This window comes from Lipotes vexillifer, unplaced genomic scaffold, assembly GCF_000442215.2.
Source record: "Lipotes vexillifer unplaced genomic scaffold, Lipotes_vexillifer_v1.1 scaffold325, whole genome shotgun sequence".
In the NCBI taxonomy this organism is placed as follows: Eukaryota; Metazoa; Chordata; class Mammalia; order Artiodactyla; family Lipotidae; genus Lipotes; species Lipotes vexillifer.
In genome coordinates, this window is record NW_006799313.1 from 2,977,832 (window position 1) to 3,000,175 (window position 22,344).

General features: G+C 44.8%; 1 protein-coding gene across 1 annotated transcript in view; it reads right to left on the bottom strand.

The window, feature by feature from the left end:
* Positions 1 to 7,721: 7,721 nt before the first annotated feature.
* Positions 7,722 to 22,344, bottom strand: part of SORBS1 (sorbin and SH3 domain containing 1) — a 119,667-nt gene continuing 105,044 nt past the window's right edge. The window contains exons 30-32 of the mRNA XM_007471598.1: positions 13,804 to 13,862; positions 10,686 to 10,798; positions 7,722 to 7,789 (exon numbers count right to left, since the gene is read on the bottom strand). Coding sequence (XP_007471660.1) covers positions 7,722 to 7,789; positions 10,686 to 10,798; positions 13,804 to 13,862 — 240 coding nt within the window. The remainder of the gene's footprint in view (positions 7,790 to 10,685; positions 10,799 to 13,803; positions 13,863 to 22,344) is intronic.

Here is a 22,344-nt window from a genome sequence, read left to right on the forward strand (position 1 = left end):
TCTGGGAGGTTTGTGCCTCCTGCTCTGTTCTTTTTCCTCAGGATCACTTTGGCAATTCTGGGTCCTTTATGGGTTCCATATAAATTTTAGGATAATTTTTTCTAGTTCTGTGAAAAATGTCACAGCCCATTGTTCATTTTAATGCCTCCTTTTGGGTGAATTAGCACATTTATCCAACACAACAACTAGGACTTACTTATTTCTAAATTTAGTTCAAACAAAAGATAGAAGCCACAATGGCTTTTATGGCCTAGACTTGTTATTGACATACCATCTCTTCTGCCATATTCTATTGGTCACACAACCCTGATAGAATGCAGAAGGGGACCACACAAGGGTGTGACTACCCAGAGGTGAGGATCACTGAAGGTGTTCTTGGAAGCTGGCTACCACAAGTGTCTTAACATTATTATGAAAATAGTTTACATTATGAATCTCCTGAGAGGGATTAGGGACTCCTAGGGGTCCATGGACCATACTTTGAGATCCACTGACCTTAATAATATAAGCTCTCATCCATCTACATGATATATGCTCTTTTGAAGATTATTCTCAGATCTACCTCTTTTGCAGTTTCATGTGAGTTTGGCAGAAGTCACTTTAAAAATGAGTAAGCCAGAAGGGGCCAGAGAGACTCAATCTACCCAGTATTTTGCCTCTGATGATGCCAGAGTGAGGGGGCTGGAAGAACAGAGTAGACAGGAGAGACCTCATAAACTAAAGTGTCACGTGGTCATTCATATTATCTCATCAGGGCTTTTATATCTGTGGGTTCATCTTAAATTTTCTTTAAATATTCTCCTTTTTTTGAAAAAAATGCTTTTTATTGAAGTAGAGCTGATTTACAATGTTGTGCCAATCTGCTGTGGACCAAAGCGATCAGTTATACACATAGAGACATGCTTTTTTTTTTTTAATATTCTTTTCCATTATGGTTTATCCCAGCATATTGAATAGAAGTTACCTGTGATATACTACACTAGGACCTTGTTGTTTATCCATCCTGTATAAATATTTTCGATCTGAACCAACTTCTTGCCTAATACATTCCACAAACTACCTGTTATCAAGTAGTAACTTCTTTCGTTTGTCCTAATAGGCCTCCGCTAAGTCTCCCTGAGATAGGTTTGGCATGCTAAGACTTGATAGGTTTGACATGCTAAGACTTGTCCAATACACCCACATACAACTCACCCAAACACTTCATGACTTTTGAGACACCACTCTTTGTTCCTTTTCAGAAGAATCATACTTTTAGTGTGTGATACAGTTGTGCTATGTCCCCTTGGTCACATCAGCCTCCTCCTCTGGATGGACGTCCTCCTACGCTGTGTCCTTCTCAAGACCTTGGCTAGCAGAGCTTCTGCACAGAGAGCCAACGTTCAGCTACACTGAAGTTTGTCCTGGGACAGGAAAATGGTGTCCCATTTTCCAGTCTGTCACAATAATGCCTAAAGTCCAGTTTGGACCATTGAGTTATCTCTCCAGCTGCCTTCTTATAGCAGTCCACCCCCTCGCCTGGCCTTCTCCTGTCCCCTATTCCATGATGTTCTGGTGGGCCTGCCAATCACACTCCAGTCCCTTTAACACAAGTGATGAGTCAAGGAACACTAAATAATCCATGTCGGGCCTGCCAGGGTCTGGAATTGTTTTCAGGGAAGTCACAGGAAGGCCTTTTTGTCTGGTCTAGAGTTAGAGAACTGGAAGAGTGAGGCTGGAGCTGCCTGCAGCTGTTGTTCCTATTACTGCATTCAGGAGGTGAAAATGTAGTCAAACAAGACCAACAGAGCCAAGAATAAGACAAATACAGAGAAAGTTTTGAGTCTCTGGATTCACCCCTGCCTGAGGCTAGTTCCAGCTCCTTTCTTCCCAGGGATGTGACTCAATACCAGCAAGTATGTTAGTTTTCCACTACTTATCAATGAAAGCCATCAGACAGTTGACTCTTTGGGCCAAATTATATCGTGGGGAGTCTGCTTGCTGAAGGAGCACGTGTGGAGAGAAAGTAACAGAGGGCTGAGATGTGGTGAAGATCTAGAAAGGGGATTGAGAAGCTGCTGGCCAGAAAAGGTGGGCAAACCAAGGAAGAGCCTTTCATGGAAGTAGACAGTTGGGTGGTGGGGAAACACACATTTGGTGGGAGTGTAAACTGGTGCAATGTTTTGGGAAGACAATATTTCTTTAACGTTTGAAATGTTCCTGTTCTTTGAGCCAATAATTCTACTCAATGCTGCATTGTTTGTTGTGGTAAAAAGCTGGCAATAACATCAAACTGTTGCATCACCAATGGGGGGTGGTTAAGTAAATTATGGAAACATGTCCAAGTTCTATTGTTAACAGGGAAAAAAGCATGTAAGACTGTCTAAAGCGTTTGTTTAGAGATGTGTTTTGTATGTGCAAAGCGAAAAGCTTGGAGGATCATACGTTGGATAAGTTAGGTGATCTCTGTGGGGAGGTGACTTTAATTACAGAGAACTTTCACTTTCTATGTTTGTAAGAGCCCAGAATATTTAGAGATTAATTTCTGTTATTTTTGCTGCTGTAAGAAAGTGACATGATGATGGTTCACTGCTTTCACAATTAGTGTCAGTTTTCTGAGTTCTAGGATCTCTGGTCTGGAGAGGTTCATTGCTTAATTTACTTCATTCATTTATTTACTCATTTGTTTGCTCAAACTAGTTGGCTGAGTGCCAACTAGTTGGGCCCTCTTCTAAGTGCTGGACATGTAACAGCAAGACAGAATCCTTACCCTCGTGGACTTTATACAATTGATTGTGAAAACAAATATCAGATGGTGATGAGTGTTTGCAGAAGCACAGAGGAAAAGAGCATGGGATAGAATGCTGGGGTTGGAGACCGTAGGATCCTATTACATATAAAGTGGTCAGAGAAAGCCTCCTTGAGAGGGTAACAGAAAGACCTAAAGGAAGGAAGGACGCCATGCAGCTCTGGGGGCAGGGTTTTTCAGGCCTAGGGGCCAGCATAGTAAGACCCTAAAGCTGAAGCATGCTTGATGAGTGTGAGGCCGGAAGGACTGTGTGGCGGCAAAAGGAACAATGAGAAAGGCAGAGGTGAGAGAGGAGGTGGGGTAGTGTCCTTTGGACTCGAGGCCATTGCACCACTCCGAGGGAGAGTAGCAGCCGCTAGAGGGATCACTCTGGTTGCTCTGTTCAGACTAAGGTAGAGGGGGCAAGGGTGGAAGCAGGGAGACCAGTTGGAAAGTGACTGCAATGACCCAGGTGAGAAAAATGGCTTGAACTGTGGTGATAGAAGTGGTTGGGTTCTAAAGGTATTTTGAAGGTAGAGCTGATGGATTTGTTGGACGGGATGGAAGAAAGTAGTAGTGCTTGTGACTCAGGGCCCAGTGTCAAGGCTGTCGGAACCCTGGAAGATGACCCTTCTCCCAGGACTGTTGAAGGCTTAAGCAAAGGAGATTCCACCGAGTCACCCCAAAGGGGTAGCAATGTGAATGGGTGCTTTGAGTTGAAGGGCGAAGGATATTATCAGAAGAGGCAGGGTGGGAGTTTTGGGGTTTTCTACTATGGGACAGACCCATGCTGCTGTAGCAGGCCCCACCCCAAATGGAGATGCCAGGGGAGGCTGGATGCCTAGTGCCACAGCTTTGACACACTTGGGTTGGGAGTGAACACAAGGACAGACTGCATTTTCACCCACTGTAGACTCGTAGCCAGATTTAACTTATTTAGAAAAACTAAGTGCTGTCTCATTTTCTGTACCCATGTCTTGTGGAGTAAATCGAGACCCATTATACATATTTTATAACGGTCACTTTGGCTTTTAAAGACATGTGCATTATTCTTGTAATCAGAAATACAGGGGCTTCCCTGGTGGCGCAGTGGTTGAGAATCTGCCTGTCAATGCCGAGGACATAGGTTCGAGCCCTGGTCTGGGAAGATCCCACATGCGGAGCAACTAGGCCCGTGAGCCTACCACTACTGAGCCTGCGCGTCTGGAGCCTGTGCTCCGCAACAAAAGAGGCCGCGATAGTGAGAAGCCCGCGCACCGCGATGAAGAGTGGCCCTCGCTCGCCGCAACTAGAGAAAGCCCTCGCACAGCAAACGAAGACCCAACACAGCCAAAAATAAATTAATTAATTAAAAAAAAAAAAAAAAAAGAAATACAAACATTTTAGAAAGAATGGTGAAATGGTCAACAATAATCAATTCAGAGTGTCACGGAGTTAGCCTATTGAGAATAGAGTAAGTGGTGCCCTCAAGGAGTGAGGGGGAAGCCAGACGTAAGTAAGAATGGAAAAGGATATGAAGCAGAAACTAACACACCATTGTAAAGCAATTATACCCCAATAAAGATGTTAAAAAAAAAAAAAAGAATGGAAAAGGAGAGTGTGCACCATTGAAGAGGTGAATATAAGTCTCATTTGAGAAACCTGAGAGGGTAGGAAACAATGAATGGTAAGAACAAACATATGCCACGCAATTCTGAATACAGTTTATTAAATAACATGTACAGCCCATGTAGTAATTCAACATCTATTTGTCAGATCGATCCACTGCATAAAGAAAAATAGATGAACAGAAAAATCTGTGTCTGCATAGTACATGCTCTTGGTGTATAATTTAAATGGCAATACTTTAATCGGTTATATATAATGTCAGTTATTTTTCTTTCAGAATATATTTTTTGTAGTAACCTATTCTAGCAATAGGCCTTACTACTACTGAAGATAAACAGGACTGCAAAAAAAAAAAAAAAAATCAAAAACAAAATAAGAAAAACCACTATAATTGAGATAACAGTTACCTTCCCTCCCAGAAAGAATGATTATTTAAAATTATAACACTTTACAAGGGCTATTTTTGTGCTAAAAATCTGCAGGTAAGTTATTTTGGAATTCCTTCATTTAAATATGCAAAAAAACTTCATGACTTCCTTATTTTACTCCCCCTTCGGTTCAAATTTTTAAAATTATTTTTCTATACAAAGTAGGTACATGGACTATACAAAGTTAAATATACATATTTACAGTCCCACTTCTTAAGCATGTGATTTTTTTTCTCTTACTGATCCCAGAAAGACTGCAGAAGTTAAGTAGTGTGGGGCTTGCCTTTACCCAGAAGCATGGCTAATCTATTCAAAATGTGTTGCAGGGCATGCCACCAGTTAGTTGCACTTGTGATTAATAAACCTGTATAAATATCTCAGCATAAAAATAGGTATTTTGTATTACTAAATGTCTGAAGACAAAGGGGCAGCTGGAACCCTTTGTTCCTTGTTGTGTCATATGTAGGAAGCTGAAGTTTGATGCAAATTTTAACAGATGAGTTTATTAAAGATGGGCAAATTGGTGAGGCATACCTGGGATTCTGGAGATATACAAAGTCATGAGGCTGGCATCATATGCAAATGTGGCTTTACAAATTGGTTTATTTTCTAGCTGTATTTAAAGAGGTGTTCAAACTTACCTACTTAATAAACACCCCTCAAAAAAAGATAAGATCGTGTTATGAATGGTTTGCATCTAAGAAAGACCAGGAAACACATTAGCCAATATACATTCCCAAATGGGTGATGCTCCTGTGTGAAATGCATGTGGATATGCACTTGAACTGTATTCGGAGTGGGGAGGAGAGACAGAAACAGAGTGCCCTTGGATGGTGAGGTGGACCTTCCAAAGCACTGAGTCTTTCTTAGGGAATATCAATAAGTCCCTTTCTACCCAGGAAGCTCATCCACCCTCACCTATAGCCCCAGCCCCACCTCCACCATTAGTTCCACAGCCTTTCCCCCCTTGGGATTAAGGCTCTGCTCTGTTCTAGTTAAAAACCAGTGTTTCTGGGAAAAAAATAACACCTTCCTTTTATCAGTCATTTATACTTTACTGTGAAGGAGTCAGTGGCAGTTGCTTTCCTGAGAGCATGCTTTGAAGGACAGGGAGTGAGGGTACTGTGGCTCTCTGACGGGGGTGGGCAGCTGATGGGGGTCCTAAGATGCGTAGTGGAGAGAGAAGCTGAGGCACTGAAGACAAACTCTGTGCGCTTATAAAGACTCTGGGACATGGGTCCTAGGCCAATTCTGAGCTATATGCAAAGAGTCAGGGTTCCTGTACACTTATCAACCTGGAACTGCTACTCCTATTTGTGACCTTGGATGTGTATTTGTGGGCAGGATGAGAGTCTGAAGACGCTGGAAACAGTTCCAAGTATTTCCAGCCATAAACCACCTTCAGGCAAAGGTTCTTCCAGCATCCTAGTTGTTCAAGGTGAGCTAATGGAGACAGAAATATGACAATGCTTTCTAGGGTCCCTTCAGGGAAATTTCATCTCTTCCTCTCTCACACCCTTCTTAGCACTTATCACAGTCTCTCTTGATTCAGTATTTTTGTGTGTCTGTCTCTCCAACTACCTCTGAGTTGCCAGCAGGCAGGGAATGAGTCATTTCTATCTTTATCTCTCCAAGGTGTCTAACAGAGTGGCCAGTAAGCATCCTTGAATTGGATAAAGTTGTGACGGAACACCCCAGGTATCCCAGGAGCCTCTGTCCCCCACAAAAGACTGGCCTCCTGGGAGTGGCAGAATCACGGCCTCACTCTTAGGGCCACTGTATCTGCACCTTCTGCTCTAAAGAGAAGCCTCACAGGGTGAGTCAGGATTCATAACCTTGGGTTCCTACATTTTGGGTAGTCCTTGGACTCCTATGGCCAATGAAAATGGAGACACGGTGAACCTCTTCTAAGGCTTGGAGCGTGGCTGGCTCATCAGTGGCCCCTGGCATCCAGTGTACACTGGTGTACGTTACATGAGTCACTGAACACCATCCTTGGTTCTCTGTGAGAATAGGCCTATCAACCCCAAACTGTCCTGGCCTAAAACAATCCAGAGAAGAAAGAGTAGCAATGGCATTCTGCTAAATGAAACTGTGCTGCCCTGAAGGTGACCGTTCATAACAGCCAGTGATATGGGGAAGGAGCCACTGCAAGGGACCTCAAGCTACAGGGCTTCTTGAGTTAATCACCTGGAAATACAAATTTAACTATCTGCCTGGCCACCCTGCTCCAGGGGCAAACCTTGTGTGCTTTTCTGGCTGAACACCGGGGGCGTCAATGGCAAAGCTGCATGCAGGCTGAATGCACTGGGCGCCTACTTTGACCTCCATTTCCCCACCTACCTCCAGTGAGGGACTGGGCCTTGGGTAGTTTGGGGTCTCCACTACTGTTTAGGGATCACCGTGGCAGCCCTGACTGGTCTCTCTCAGCACTAGGGGACTGGCAGGCTCTGGGACGACTGGGGGAGTCTGTGTGGAGCCTTGGAGGATGGCTGGGGATCTGCCTGTTGCTCCGAGGGCTCCTGCAGGCTAAATGACCCCTTTGAGCCAAAGCCGGTCAAGCCTGAAGCAGCAAGAAGCATTTCTGGCCTAACTGCTCCTGGACCGTGCTGCAGGTCAGATTACTCAAGGTGGGGCGGGGGTGGGGGTGGGGGGAGAGGGCAGGGCTGGAGTGGCTCCCAGAAGCAGCTAAGTAAATACCAACTTGCCTCATTCCTTTTCTGCGTGGTTCAGCCCTGATACACGCAGTAAAGCTTAGACAGGCTCAGGTTTTAAATGCAACACTTCTCTGTCCTCTCTTCTTCTTTCTTTATCCACTGCATTACTTTTCCTACTGACTCAATGTTTAAATAAAGAGACAAATTCATGAATTATGCTTCATTCTCCAATAAAAATCATCTCTGTGGTTTTCAGTCTTCTTATAGATACAAAGGCTTTACGTAGTTGCCTGGGAAAGTACCAAACTGCCTTGTCCTTCTTGAAGTACCTATAAAACAAACAAACAAAAAAAACCAAAAACATATACACACAATGAGCAGAGAGTCCTTGGTAACAATCCTGCAGCTTGTAGAAGGGCATATGGTTTCCAAATCACTTTCCCCTATCTTATCTCATTTAGGCTGCAGAATAATGCTGGGTGATAAGCAAGGCATTTCTAACAAACACTCCCATTTTTTTCACAGGAAACTCAAGCTCAGAGAGACAGACTTTGAACCCAGGTCTCTGACTCGCAGCCCATTTGCTCTTTCCAGTTCTTCTCCTTTACGGAAGAATGAACACAGTTATCCAGCACAGCAAGGTACTGGGGATTTAGGATTTCTAAAGTCCACTGGCTATGACTGCACAGCAAAAGGAAATCTCCCTCCTGAGCCTAGGCCCCAGATTGACTCCCTGTCTTCACTACCAACCTTGTCAGGGTTCCCTCTGAGCCAGGAACACTGAGCTACCAGGGAACAAGCCCTTCCTGGGCTGCTCCACATCCAGCATTGCTGGATCCCTAATCTAGCAATAGTTCCTTCCCTTGGGATTTTCTCTCTAAAGCTGGGAGATAAGGGTGGAGTGGCAGATAGATGTTGCGTCATTATTACCCTCTCATTAGCAGACATCACAATTTGATCATTGCATCCTTTGCCCGATTGGCTTGGATAGGGCTTCAGAATCCTGCTAAACACAATTCAAGCAGCCACTATCAGTGGGTTGGAGTTGTTGCCCAGAGTAAAACTTCTAGGCTAGAAGAATGTGTCAAAGCTAAGGCCATCTAAAACAGCTAGCTGAAGCCCCAGGGGGATGGTCAAGGAGGCTGCAGAGAACTGAGATGGTAAAGCCCAGAGATGTGCTCATATGGGTGGTGAGCACCTTTCCTGACGGATGAGAAAAATGAGCTCTCCTGGATTATTTTCTTCATAGTCTGAACACAAGGCCACTTTTCTAAGTGTTTGAGGAATTAAGGAATCTAAAATATTTCCTTTATCTAGCTTCTGGGCGATGCCCCTCACCCCATCCCAAGTTCTCATAAAAATGTAAATACTCCTGGAAGAGTTTAACAAATCCCTACTAGCCTGTACTCTAATAGGACAGCCACGTGTGGCTCCTGAGACCTTGAAACATGGCTGGTCTGAACCGAGCGATGCTGTGACTGTAAAATACATATTGGATTTCAAAAACTTATGTACGAAAAGAAGAATGTAAAATATCTCCCTAGCAATTTTTCACGCTGATGACATGTTCAAATGATAATATTTTAAATGCACTGGGCTTAATATATTAAAATTAATTTCACTGGTTTCTTTGTACCTTTTTCAATGTGGCTTTCAGAAAATTTTAAATTTCATACATAGCTTGCATTATGGTTTTTTTTTTTTTTTTTTTTTTTTTTGCGGTACGCGGGCCTCTCACTGTTGTGGAGCACAGGCTCCAGACGCGCAGGCTCAGCGGCCATGGCTCACGGGCCCAGCTGCTCCACGGCATGTGGAATCTTCCCGGACCGGGGCATGAACCCGTGTCCCCTGCATCGGCAGGCGGACTCTCAACCACTGTGCCACCAGGGAAGCCCCATTATGGTTGTTTTTTTTTTTTTTTTTTTTTGGCTGTGCCGTGAGGCTTGCAGGATCCTAGTTCCTGACCAGGGATTGAACCTGGGCCCTCAGCAGTGAAAGCACAGAGTCCTAACCACTGGACTGCCAGGGAATTCCTTGCATTATGTTTCTGTTGGACTTGCACTGCACTAGAATGTTGCTGACTTTCAGACCTGGTTTCCTTCTGAATAGAACCTCAACGTGGTGAGGACCACAAAGCTTCTGTGGGCCCTGGGAGGAGGATGGGGTAGTTTTCTAGGAGGCTGATCAGGCCAAGGCAAATCTTTCTGGCTTCCCATTTGTGCTGAGGCCTGTTCCCACGGCCCCAGTCCTGACATTTCGATTTAGCAAAGCTTTTCTAGGGAGACAGGAAAGAGTTGGTCTTGGGAAAGAAGATAAAGGTAAAGCCAGCTGTTTAAGGGGTAAACTGACACAAAGAGTGTCAATGGTTCCCAACATATTTGTGCCTGAGCAGAAAGAACAGAGGCTCAGGGAAAGATGAGCCTAAGTTCATATACTGGCCCTACCATTTGCTACCTGGGTGGTGACCTTGGGGCTAGTTACTTAACCTCTTTGGGCCTCAGTCGTTGAATCTGTGGAAAGAGGATAATTCTTGTCTTACAGGCTGCTTGTTGAGAGAACTTCAGTAAGAAAGTATATCAAGCACCTGTTTTGTTACAGAATCTCAAATTCTGATCTTCCTCTCCCCCATCCTATGAAAGTGACTCCTTTAATTAAGCAGGTTGCTTTGAGGAAAGTTATTAGAAGCCTGGAGTAAATGAGGTCTTTGGAATGTCTACACATATGCTTGAGCTTCATGGCAGAAATCTAGGCTCACGTGTTCTTGTGGTGTTCCACAGGCGTTTTTAAAATTAAAATTTCCGAATGTAGGACAGACAGATGCACAATAGAAATACAGAGGGAATTCCCTGGCGGTCCAGTGGTTAGGACTCAGCACTTTCACTGCTGGGGCCTTGGTTCCATCCCTGGTCAGGGAACTAAGATCCTGCAAGCTGCATGGCACAGACCAAAAAAAAAAGAAAAAGACAAACAGAACTCAGTGGATGAAGCTGGCAACTGCCCTTCCATGCAGTAGATGTTGGCATATTTGGTTGTCAGGTTCAATGTTAGTATCATCCACACTGCCCTGAGAGCAAACATAAACTGGGTGGCTCATCGTTCCTAATGGTGGTACAGGAACTGAGAAGGCCCTTCTCTCTGTGTAGAGAATAGTGCTCTCTTCGTGACTCATCACGCCTAGTTCTTCCTTCAATACACAACCGGTAAGAAAAGTACGATGTCACTTACCAACAAACCATCCATCGTCACACTTTTCCATGACATCAACAATATCTCCATCTCGGAGTTCCAATTCATCATCATTCTGTGGTATATAGCTGTACAATGCTTGGTAGCTAAATCTGTGAGAGAAATAAATATTGACTCAAACACTGATGGAATTAAATAATGAGTTTTAAAAACCCATTTCAGCTGAATCAACATTTGGGTAGTGTTTCCTACTCATCAGTGGGGATAAAAGTATTTTATTGGCTATTTCTCTAATAATTTGGGGAGATCCATGTGATAAGCAAATTAAGATTCACAGGGATGGGGAACTTCTGAGAAGCAAGTCACGATCAGTCCTTTTACTCAATTTCATTTGGTTACCACCGCCAAGCTTTTTTGTCTAGATGCTCCCCCTTTAAAGTTAATCGAGTCCTTTTCTTAACATAGGGTAACACATGTAGGTTATCAAGGATAATCAGAAGTTACTTAGGTCCAGAGACAGACATTATATTCTGGTCACATACATTGGAGAGCATGAGGCAATTGTCATGTAATGTATATATATAATTTTTAAAAGTACATCTCAATTGCCTCACTGTTTAGCAAAACTACCTTGAGTTTCTTTACGTGCCAACACACATTTCATTAATTGCTTTTAAACGTGGATGCCATTTTTCTGAAACTCTTGAAAGCATTTCTATCCCAGTGATGTTTGGGGTTAAGATTTTTATTTGCTTGTTAGTTGGCCTAAGGCAATTTGGTCTGTTCTGACAACAGGCTCTGGAAAAAGCTGGACTACTTGTGAAATCTGATACCTGTTTTGGCAACAAATAAACGCTGTTTTCATTTATTTTTTCGATAGATATTTAAGAAGCACCTACTATGCACCAGTTCAAAGTTCTGTCTACTTGCTACTTTGAAACACAACAGTAGCAGGTAAAACTTTGCAAACCAGCCCGTCATCTACCATTTTCAGTGGATGTCAGTGAATTCCAGCATGTGGGCAAGAGAGACTAGAAACAAGTAAGTGGAGTCAGTTCCTAGAAACAAGAGGTTCTGCGCTCTGCTAAAACCAAAGGGGCAATTTAATTTTACATATTTATTCAAATGTAGTGAAACTCTGGTAGATGGATCTGCCCGCCAGAAGGAAGGTCTCTAATGAGGAATTAAGAGTTGCAGATGGATTTCCAGTTGGTAAATGAATACATTTTGATGTTTCTGTATTTGCCTGCTGTCTCTTACCCAACCTGGACTTGTTATGATGCCTTAGGCCCTTTACTGCCGCCGTGGCTGCTTTGCCAGTCTCAGCTCTGGGAGATTACTCCTGTAATCTGCCTCGCTGTCTCACCCCAGACAGCGGAGACTGGCTGGAAACAGTCCTGCAACCTTGCTGCTTGGGTCCCCGACTGGCTTTAATTTTGGAGGGGCTTCATGCTGTTCGGACACGGTTCCATAGAGTCCTTCCCCTGCCTCTGAGCAGAGCTTTAATTTTCCTCCCCTCCTGCCCCTACTGCCATGTGTAAGGAAGGGTCCCTGCTCCTGGCCAGGCTAAACTCCCTTCCCTGGGCTATTTCCTCGACTTAACGTCTTCTCTCTCACATCTTTTGATTCTGTTAACTCCTCAAGTATAGATGTGCTTAGGCCTCTGCATCCTAAGAACAGCTCTCCCCCCCCCCCCCGGCACCCCTGTTGTTGTGCTCTCCTCCGTGGCTTCGAAGCTCCCCCCCCCCCCCCCCCCCGTCTCTGCTACTGGCTGAACCCACAGCCTCCCTGTCGCCCGCTCCGCCCACTCACCATCGCACCGACTCATCAGCCCCCTGTAACACGGTCTGCCTGCAGCAGCGCTGTCATCGCAGAGGTCACCAATGATTGCTCCAGGTGCCACCTGGAGGACATTTCTCATTTCCTACCCTCCTCGCCTTTCTGAAGCAGGGGCACCACTGGCCACACACTGCTTGCTCTGTGACACACAAGCGAGTGCTCCTAGACCCTCGCCTGTGTCTCCTGCTGTCTCCTTTGCTGGCTGCTACTCTGTTGCCTTAAAAGTTGGTTCCCCAAGGATCTATCCTCAGTTCTCTTCTCCCTTTCTCCCATCTCCTCGGGGAATCTTATATTCTTATATAATCTTATACTCTTCCATGCACCAGAGGCCCACTCTTCCCTAGCTCAGGCCCTCACCACTTTTTTGCTGTGTTCATATCTCCAAACCACTGTCTTTGTCCTTCGTCTCTGAAATCCACCCTCCACTCTGTTGACTGATGTATCTACCTAAAACGAAATCCAATTAATGTGTTCCTTTTTTTTTTTTTTTCTGGCCACACTGCGTGGCTTGGAGGATCTTAGTTCCCTGACCAGGGATTGAAGCCGGGGGCCACAGCAGTGAAAGCGCTGAGTCCTAACCACTGGACCCACCAGGGAACTCCCAGTATGGTCCTGATTTTAAAAACCTTCAGTGGCTCCTGAGTGAATGCAGACTAAAATCCAAATTTACTTCAGTTGCATTTTGGATTCTACAGTCTGGTCCTAACCTGCTCCTTGAGCTTTGTCTCCATTCCCTCCATGAACTGCACACCGTGGCCACAGGGGTTTTTCGATGCTCTCCGAACACAATACCTACTCCGGGCCTTTGCACGTTTGGTTTTCTCAGCTGAGAAGACCTTTTACCTCCCTGCTCTAGCTCTCAAATCCGATTTGTCTTTCAATGCTTATTCCAGAACCCCCTTCCTCTGTGAATGGAGTTTACTCCTTTGTGCTTAGAACATAGATATCCAATACTTTTTTTTTTTTAAATGAATGGATCAACCCTATTCATTCCTCTCCAGTCAGAATTAACACTCCTTCCTCCTACACTATCACGGCACTAGGAATGAGACCAGTCGGCGCAGCTCCCAGTTGCCCTACATGGCAGTTAATTCTTTACGTCTCTCCCCCAAGAGTCCGTGAGCTCCTTTATATACCTGCCACCTATTTTCACGTTGGCTGATGGGAAACAGCCTTAACTAGAAACCCTCAGAGAAGCTGGGAGTGACTGGTTCATTCCCCCAAATGGCTGCCCCTCCCACAGTCAGTCGGTGACCCACTTCCTAAGCCCAACGGTCTACTGAGAACTCGAGAACTGAGGTTCGCCAAGTGTACTTACAAATGCTGGGAGGTTTGACTCCTGTCTGGGGTGACTCTTCGCTGCTGGGCTTGAGGTTGCTGAGAAATGATTAGAGATGATTTATTGTCAGAAGGGGATACCTTGTGATGAAAGTCAAGGGGATGAGAAACAGTGCTGCAGTAATGAACAGATTTTTCGGCAATGTTTATGATCTCATTGCAAACTGCTTCCTGTGGTGGCCCCGAGATATCCAGAAACCCCCATAAAACAGTCAACATGGGGACAAAAAAAAAGAAAGAGAGGAAGAGATGTAACATTCCAGACGAAGCACATAAGTCCAGGGAAACAACAGAGTTGAAGATCCAGGTTAAAAAAATAGATATTCCAGTAGTGGAGTGCAGGAGGAATCCAGGTGTAAGCATGGAAAAAAACAGGTAAGATACAGAAGAATTTGGGATTTAGTATGAATATTTTTTTAAAAAAAAGGCAGCAGCATAAAAGCCTGTAATTAGTGAGTAACTGTTACAAATGGAATAATTTCAGGATAGAAATGCAAGTATGTATCCCCAATCATGCACTAATATATTAATTTAATCCCACATGTAGGCAGAGTAGAAATACGTTCTCTAAATTCCTCTGCTTTTTTTTTTTTTTTTTGAGGGGAGAGGGTGGCCTAACATCTCTCTCTACTACAATAGCCATATAATTCTTGTAAATAATGGCTCTGTGAGTTAACCAGGCATTACTCCAGTCTAGACTCTACAAATCAGTAAGAATTCTCTTTAGAAAAGCTACAGTCTTATTCAACAGGCATCTTACCACATAGCTCTTTTCAGATTCTGTGAGATCAGGTCCTGCTCTCAATGAATGATGAGAAGGCTGTGATCACCAAGCAAATTATAAGGGAGACATTTTAGCAGATGTCACATTGGAAAGGATTCAAAATAAAAGTGTGAGCAAATACACATACCACACCATCACATTCAATGACAACGGATACTCGTGGCCTATGGCCACTGAGTTTCCAAGACAACACGGTGGGTGCAGAGGAGAAAATGCAATGTACAGAGTTAGAAGCAAGGATCCAGGCAATGAAATGAGCAGTTGGGAACATGGCTGCAGTGAGGTGAGAATGAACAACACAGGGACCCCAGATTGGCAGGGAAGAGACACAGAAGGGCTACCTTAAGGAACAGTTATGTCCCTCTGTAACCACACACGTTGGTCCCCTTGCTCTCAGCTGGCAAGCATCTATGGAAGGCCTGCTGTACCAAAAGCCAGTTCCACTTATTTTGACTGGGAACCTCCTCTGGCAGAGCAGGCTCATAAAAGTATCAGGTATGCCATTTTCCCATGCGTATAAAAAGAGCAACACTTTTGAAAAACTCCTTGGTAATATGTGACGTATCAAGTGAGACTGTTCCCCAGGAAAAACCTGCACATGATACACTCCAGCTAAGTATGCAGTCGATGAGTTCTGATATCTCATGGGGCAGAGCTTGCTTCCAGAAGCAGGATGGTGTGTCCTGACACAGTGGTAGAAATGAAACTATCACTCTTCACTCACCAGCTTAGGCCCCACACGCTGACATGGAAATAAGGTGCAATCATGGCCAAGCGGATCTGTCTTTTAAGTAAGGATCCTATAGCACAGGCCAGGCCTTCACTGGAAGAATGTCTGGAATTATTTATCCCAGAGAGGATTCAAATCCAAGCTCTAAGAAGTCTCCCTAAATGAATATTTGAAGAGCCATCCTTGGAGAAACCCTCCAGGTAACGTGCAATAATAGTGATGAGTCACAGCAACTCCAGGGCCTTCTAGAAGAGCACCCAGATCTTTAGTGTGTGACCCACTTGTTTCACAGGAAGGCCCAGAGAGGGTGAGGGCCTCCCCTGAGGTCACCCAGCAAGTTAGTGGTAGACCTGCCTCCTGGATTCACCTACTGTCCCGTTGGACCTTCTCTTTCATCTTCGGACCATTTCCCTCATTATTAAGTGTGCTCACTGACATTATTTTCAATGAGTCCCACAGAAACCCTGGAGACAGGCAGGACAGGGTTTATCATCCCATTTTCTTTTAAAGCCCAGGAAGCGGATGCTCAGAGGGGTTTAGTGCATTCCCCAATGTCTCACAGCTAGCAAGAGGTAACACTGCCCCACCACACCATCCCTTCCTGTTCATCTCCGCTGTAAATTCTCATCCATTAGCATGCCCTGCAGGACCAGCTTTCATCCCAGCCATCCCTTCTATACTCTCATCCTTTTGGAAAACCTTTTCAAGTTCTCCAAACTGCAATCTCTTAAACCAGCGCCCTTGGACTCGGGGAGAAGAGACAGAACTGCAAGGGTTCTGCTCTTTAGAAGATGTCTCAGGACCCGCGGGCCTTTGCCAGGTGACTGGCAGCTGACCTTGTGTGGCCCCACTCACTGCCCATCCAGCCTCTGGATCAAGGCTTCTGCATAACAAAGGAAAATCATGACACTCCCAAGCATCTACTATATGGGCTTCTATGTGGCAGCACTGAGTGGGTGATACCTACAGGCAGATTTTGACTTGATAGAAGGTAAAACTTTCTAAACATGAGAGCTGTCCAACAGAAGGGACTGCCTCGAGAGGAAGTGAGTTGTCAGTCCCAGCAGCTGTTCAAGCTGAGGCTGTGTTGACTACTGCTAGATGGGATACTGTAGAGCACTGCTGCTCAAACTCTAGTGTATGTCAGATTCACCTGGGATCCTGTTAAAATGCAGATTCTCATCCGACACATCTGGGATGCATCCTAAGCCTGTTCATTTCTATTTGGTGGTGCCCATGCTGCTGGTCCACCGACCAACTTTGGGGAGCAAGGCTGAAGAGCACCTCAGTTACCCAACACTGAGATTCTTTAGCTACAGTGTGCCAAGACTGGTGGGTCTGGCTCACCTCGTGAAAATAAAAGTTCTCATAAAGAGACAAAATATTTCCAAACTCCAACTGGTGGCCTAACAACCTCAGGTCAAGTGCAGTACAAAGAGAGGATGCAGACAATTTATTGACATGACCTCCAGTTTACCAAAGCCCCATAGCATCTTTCAAATCAACTTTAATCCTAAAGGAGCGACTGGAATCAATCACCTAGCAAATATTTCACACTTAAATTTAAAAGAGGTTTGGTGAATCAGCTACATTAAGAACCACCTGATATTTTACTATCCCTTTTTTTTTTTTTTTTTTTTTTTTTTTTTTTTTTTTGGCTGAGCCGTGCAGCATACAGGATCCTAGTTCCCCAACCAGGGATCAAACCCATGCCCCCTGCATTGGGCGCTCCACGTCTTAACCACTGGACCACCAGGGAGGTCCCACTGTCCCTTTCTTTTATAAAGCATCTTTTTTTTTTTTTTTAAAGTCGCTTTCAAAGCACATATAGGGGGGCTTCCCTGGTGGCACACTGGTTGAGAATCTGCCTGCTAATGGAGGGGACACGAGTTTGAGCCCTGGTCTGGAAGGATCCCACATGCCGCGGAGCAACTAGGCCCATGAGCCACAACTACTGAGCCTGCGCGTCTGGAGCCTGTGCTCCGCAACAAGAGAGGCTGCGACAGTGAGGCCCGCGCACTGCGATGAAGAGTGGCCCCCGCTTGCCACAACTAGAGAAAGCCCTCGCACAGAAACGAAGACCCAACACAGCAAAAATTAATTAATAAACTCCTACCCCCAACATCTTAAAAAAAAGCACATATAGGTCCATTACCTCACATGACTTTTATACTCACCCTTTGACTTGGGGAGGGCAGCAAAGGAAATTTTAAGGCTCATGGAATTCTGAAGGTTTTCACAAGGTGGCAAAGCCACTGAGTACTGAACCTCTCAGGTTCTAGTCGCCATACACCACCTCCCTCTTGGCTCTTGATGGGATAGCTGGGGTAAGGATGATAGCAACACCCAGCTTCTGCCTCTCCTAAAAACAGGCACTATGACTTTTCTTGAATAGTTTTTCTTTGTGTAAAAGGTCCAGTGTGCAGTAATGGTTATCATCCAATCATTAACTCAAGGATCCGCAGTTCTGAAAAGGGATCCTGACCCAGCTAATACCCTCCTTGGACTCAGGTCATATGCAAACCAGAGGATGATCATCACCGCAATCTTCACATCTAGACAAACTTAACATCTAGTACAAACTCAACTCATCCCTGAGAGTCACCTGGTTGCTTACTTAATGTCTGTGGAATAAATGAAGACGGCAAGAAAAATATTTATCCTGTTAGGTAAGATTCAGTTTCTCCCTATTTGAAATGCATTACTTAGATTTAAGCCAAACATCTCATACAGCGGAAATGTAAACCAGTTTTTTCTGCGGGGGCGAGTGGGGTGGGTGGAGTGGAGGTGGGTACAGCATGTGGACCTTTGGTGGAGATGGAAACCACTGATATCCATTACAGGGACTCGCCCTTCCCTTCACGTTGAAGGCTGTTTACTTTCAGACATTTTTTTCCCTCTGGGTGTGTTTTTTCTTTCCCTGGTCCCACTTTCTAACCATATACAGCTTTATATATCTCTTCCTCTGAACTTATGCTATCCAGTAATGGTAGCCAGTAGCCACATGTATCTACTCAACACTTGAGATGGGGCCAGTATGAACTGTGCCATAAGTGTAAAATTATTTACACTTTTTATGAAATTATTTTTACAAAATTATTTCCCAAACTTAGTATAAAATGTAAAATAGCTCAACAATTATCCTGATTATATATTAAAATGATACTATTTTAGATATGTTTGGTTAAATCAAATATAACTAAAATTAATTTCACTTACTCCATTTTACTACCAGAAAATTTTAAATTACATACGTGACTCACGTTATATTTCTGCTGGCCAGTGATGCTGCCAAACCCTCCCGGGTCTTAGTGTACACCCTCTTTAAGCCTACAAGTGGACAAAGTTCTAACCAGGACCTCAGCCAGGGCTGGGGATAAAGGGACTATTATCGCATGCTAAGTACATTTCAGACTCTTGGAAATACATTCCAGTTTTTCACATGTTTAGAAAAACAGCCACCAGCACCCCCCGCCCCGCCCCACTGCACTGCCCTCCCGGATCAACAGTAAGCAGCTGATAGTTGCTGATCCAGAAACAGCTTTTCTTCCATATTTGCACACAGAAACACAAGTCGGCCCTCTTGGCCTGGAGCTTTTGTTTCATTCTTCCGAGTGAGCAGCCCTTCATGTGTCCTTGCTCTGTGGCCCTGCTGCCATTCTACCTTCAGTTCACAGCGGTCCCTCAGAAATCTGACCCTGCATCCCTGGGGCTGTTAATCCCTCTGGATCCACAAAAAACACCTGGTGCTCCTATGAGTTACTAAGCATTCTCTTCCAGCTCTGGGCGTGTGCCAAAGCCTTGAAGCCCAAAATAAAATGTCCCCAGGCTAGAGGCCATCAGGAAGTCCTGGCGACGTGGACAGGGCAGAGGACTCCACCTCCACGTGGCCCCAAGCCCCTCTAGAAGCGGCAGGAGCCTCTGCTCTCCCAACCTGCGTGCGTCTCTCAGAGATGGCGTGCCTCTGCTCATCACATACCCCGAATCTCCTCTCCTCAGACCTCACCTCTCAGGTGACCCACACTGGCCTCCCAGGGGACACTGGACTGGGAGGGAGGGAACTGGGTTCCAGGACAGGGTCTCACAGTAATTTATTGATTTTTGAGCAAAATGCTTAACTTCTTTAGATTTCAAGTTCTTAGGAAAATAAGAGGCTTGGGCATGATTTACATAAACATCTTTTTTGGCTCTAAAGTTCTAATGTAGTAATTAGACTGTGCTCGTCCTATGAATTGAGAAGCAGGGCTGGGCAAGGCTGACCTGGCTTAAGGGGGCCAGCACTCCACTCTCTGCCCACTGGACATGGGGTGGAGGGCAGCTTTGACTGTCGCCTCCGGGTGGCTGGAGAGCTCACTTCTGGCAGTGCGGGAGGCGAGGAGCTGCCAGGATGGTAGAGGGAGAGGTGCAGCTCCTGGAAGACCGCAGGCAAACTCTGCTAGAGGAGTTAGAAGACCTGAAAGACTTAGGCTCCTGGCTTTCAGCTCTAGGAAACCTCCACAGGTCCTGCAGAACAGTCTGACTCCACTGAGTTTTCCTCTTGCATTTATTAAGAAAAAGATCCCAGCTGACGTATAAAACTAATTACCACCAATTAGTTCAACTGCTTACCTAGATCAGTCCACAGACAACACATCGGCGTTGTTGTAACGTGAATCTGATGACAGCACTAAACTTACACGCTCAGCCTTCTCATAGTCTGTGGTGGGGTATGTTTCTTTCCCAAAACAATCAGACAAGTGATGGCAAATATGTATCCAAGTATGAAGGAACCAAAAGCTTTCCAAGAGGATGCCTTTGTACTCGAGGTGAGAGAGAAGCACTGATTTACAGAGTGCAAATTCTAAATGTTCTAAATTCTGGATTTGTATAACCGAAGTAAAAGAATTCTTCCACCTTCTACTTTCTTCTGTCCCCCAACCCCAACTTCCTCTCTTAGGTGGAATGGAGTAAGGAGGATAAAATAAACTACTTTTGTTTCTTTTCCCTGCCAGCAAGTATTTATCGAGTCCCAGCTACTTGCTCTGTGCTAGGTGCATTCATCTCCAGGAAACCTCATTTAATCCTCATAATAACTCAATAAGGCAATCAATATTTACCTCATCTTACAAAACCAAGACCCAACATGTCAGAGTTGGGAATTGAAGCGCCAGGATTTGAACCCCATTCTCTCTGACTCCAAGTTCCCTGCCCTCCCAACACACCCTGATCTGCCGGGCTGTGCTCTGCCAGAGGGGAAGACATCAGAATAGCTGAGGGAGGTGCCCATCAAGAGACCACCTTAAGTCGCCCCGTACTCTGCAACTGGCATGAGCGTTTCTACTGCAATCCTCCATTTCTCCTAACACCTTTGTAGAGGTGTCGGACACTGCAACTGCAGGTCTTAGTTCCCTGCACCTTAGGTGCTGAGCACATACCTGCTGATCATTTTTCTAAGAACTGCAGCCAATGTCTCTCCATCCTGTACATTGTTGAACACCCTCTGTATATAGAGATTTCCCTTCTGAGTGAGTCAAAGGAAAATGTTTCCCCTTATTAGGTGGGTATTTTAACATTTAAAATTTTCTTTTTCTTGTAAGTTGCATCACATGCTTTCCCTTCTACTTCTGATTTCCATGCTCAAAGAGGGTCTATGCCTTTGTTCTTACCTTTCTGGGGAACTAACCTAGTTTCCATGCAGTAAGGGATGTTCCCTCTGAGTTCACCGAAGCACATCTTCCTGTCGTCTTTCCCTCTCTCCTCTCCTTTCTCTAAGGCTGTAGTTTGTTCTTATGCTTCTCAGATGCTTTGAAGACACAGAGCTTTCCTGAATACTTTTATTTAAACGTGATGCCCTCAGATTATACCGTTTGATTGGCTTTCTCCTCTTTAGGACCCAAACTGACATCACATAGGTTTTGTCACTTTTCTCAGGCCTCAGTGCTGTCATTGTAAAAGTAGAATAGACTGGGGGTCCGTAACCTGGGTGGGGTCTGTGGACTCCTAGGGAGCTCTCAGAATGATTCAGGTGTGAATATCCTAAAACTTTATGCAAAAATTGTGTGTGTGCCACCCTCTTTCCCAAACAACTGGCCTAGAGTCCTCAGCTAACCTCAGATTCTCAAAGGTTCTGTGACCCAGAAAAAGTTATGAGTCACTGGAGTAGATATTTAAAGATTCTTTTAAATTCAGTGAGGATCTCTCACTCAATTGTAGGCACTCTTAACACCAAAGTCTGGATGCCAGTCTGCAAACAGTGCTTCTATCTTGGGGAAAGCTCAGAAAATATTTGATGATGCTAATGGTGGAGATTTCCAAGATGATATTCCCCTTCACTTTCTTGACCGATTGTCCTAAACCTTCTTGGCCAAAATTTACACGCAACAAGATCCAAGAACTTAGTTGATAATTCTGAACTCTTGGGCATTTTGAATGTGTTTGTGCATATGTCTTTGTCCAATTGGTTAAGTTGTCCCTCAAAAAACAAAAGGGAAAGCTTTTATTTTTCTGTTGTGAAAGTCCACAGGTCTATCATAAACCCCCTCCTGAAAATTTTCTATTTGTTCTTCTCTCTCCTTGTAACTGAAATTCACAGGACTTTTAGCTAATCATAGAGTATCAAAGCTAACAGGAAGTTATCTTTGTCTGAATCTTTTGTTTATGGGTGAGGAAGCTTCCAGAGAAAGGAAGTGATTCACCCAAAGACACACAGCAGGCTCATGGCAAAGGGGAGCTAGAGCCCAGGAATCCTGACCTGCAGTGCAGCACCCTTCCCAACGATCCCGGCTTCCCCTAAACACTCCTTACCTGTCATTCACCCCTTTCTGCTGTTCAGAGAACACCCACCTAAAAACACGAGCAACCAACCCAATGTCACATCAGCTTGGGAGTCTACAAAGGAGTGAAAAGGCAAACCCTTTCACGATGAAGTGCTCGCACAGCTGCAGAGATGGGGGCAGTGGGATGGGCTGGACAGGTGACTCAGGAGAAGGAAAGCAGCAAAGCAGGGACTGACACAATTAGGGAATGCC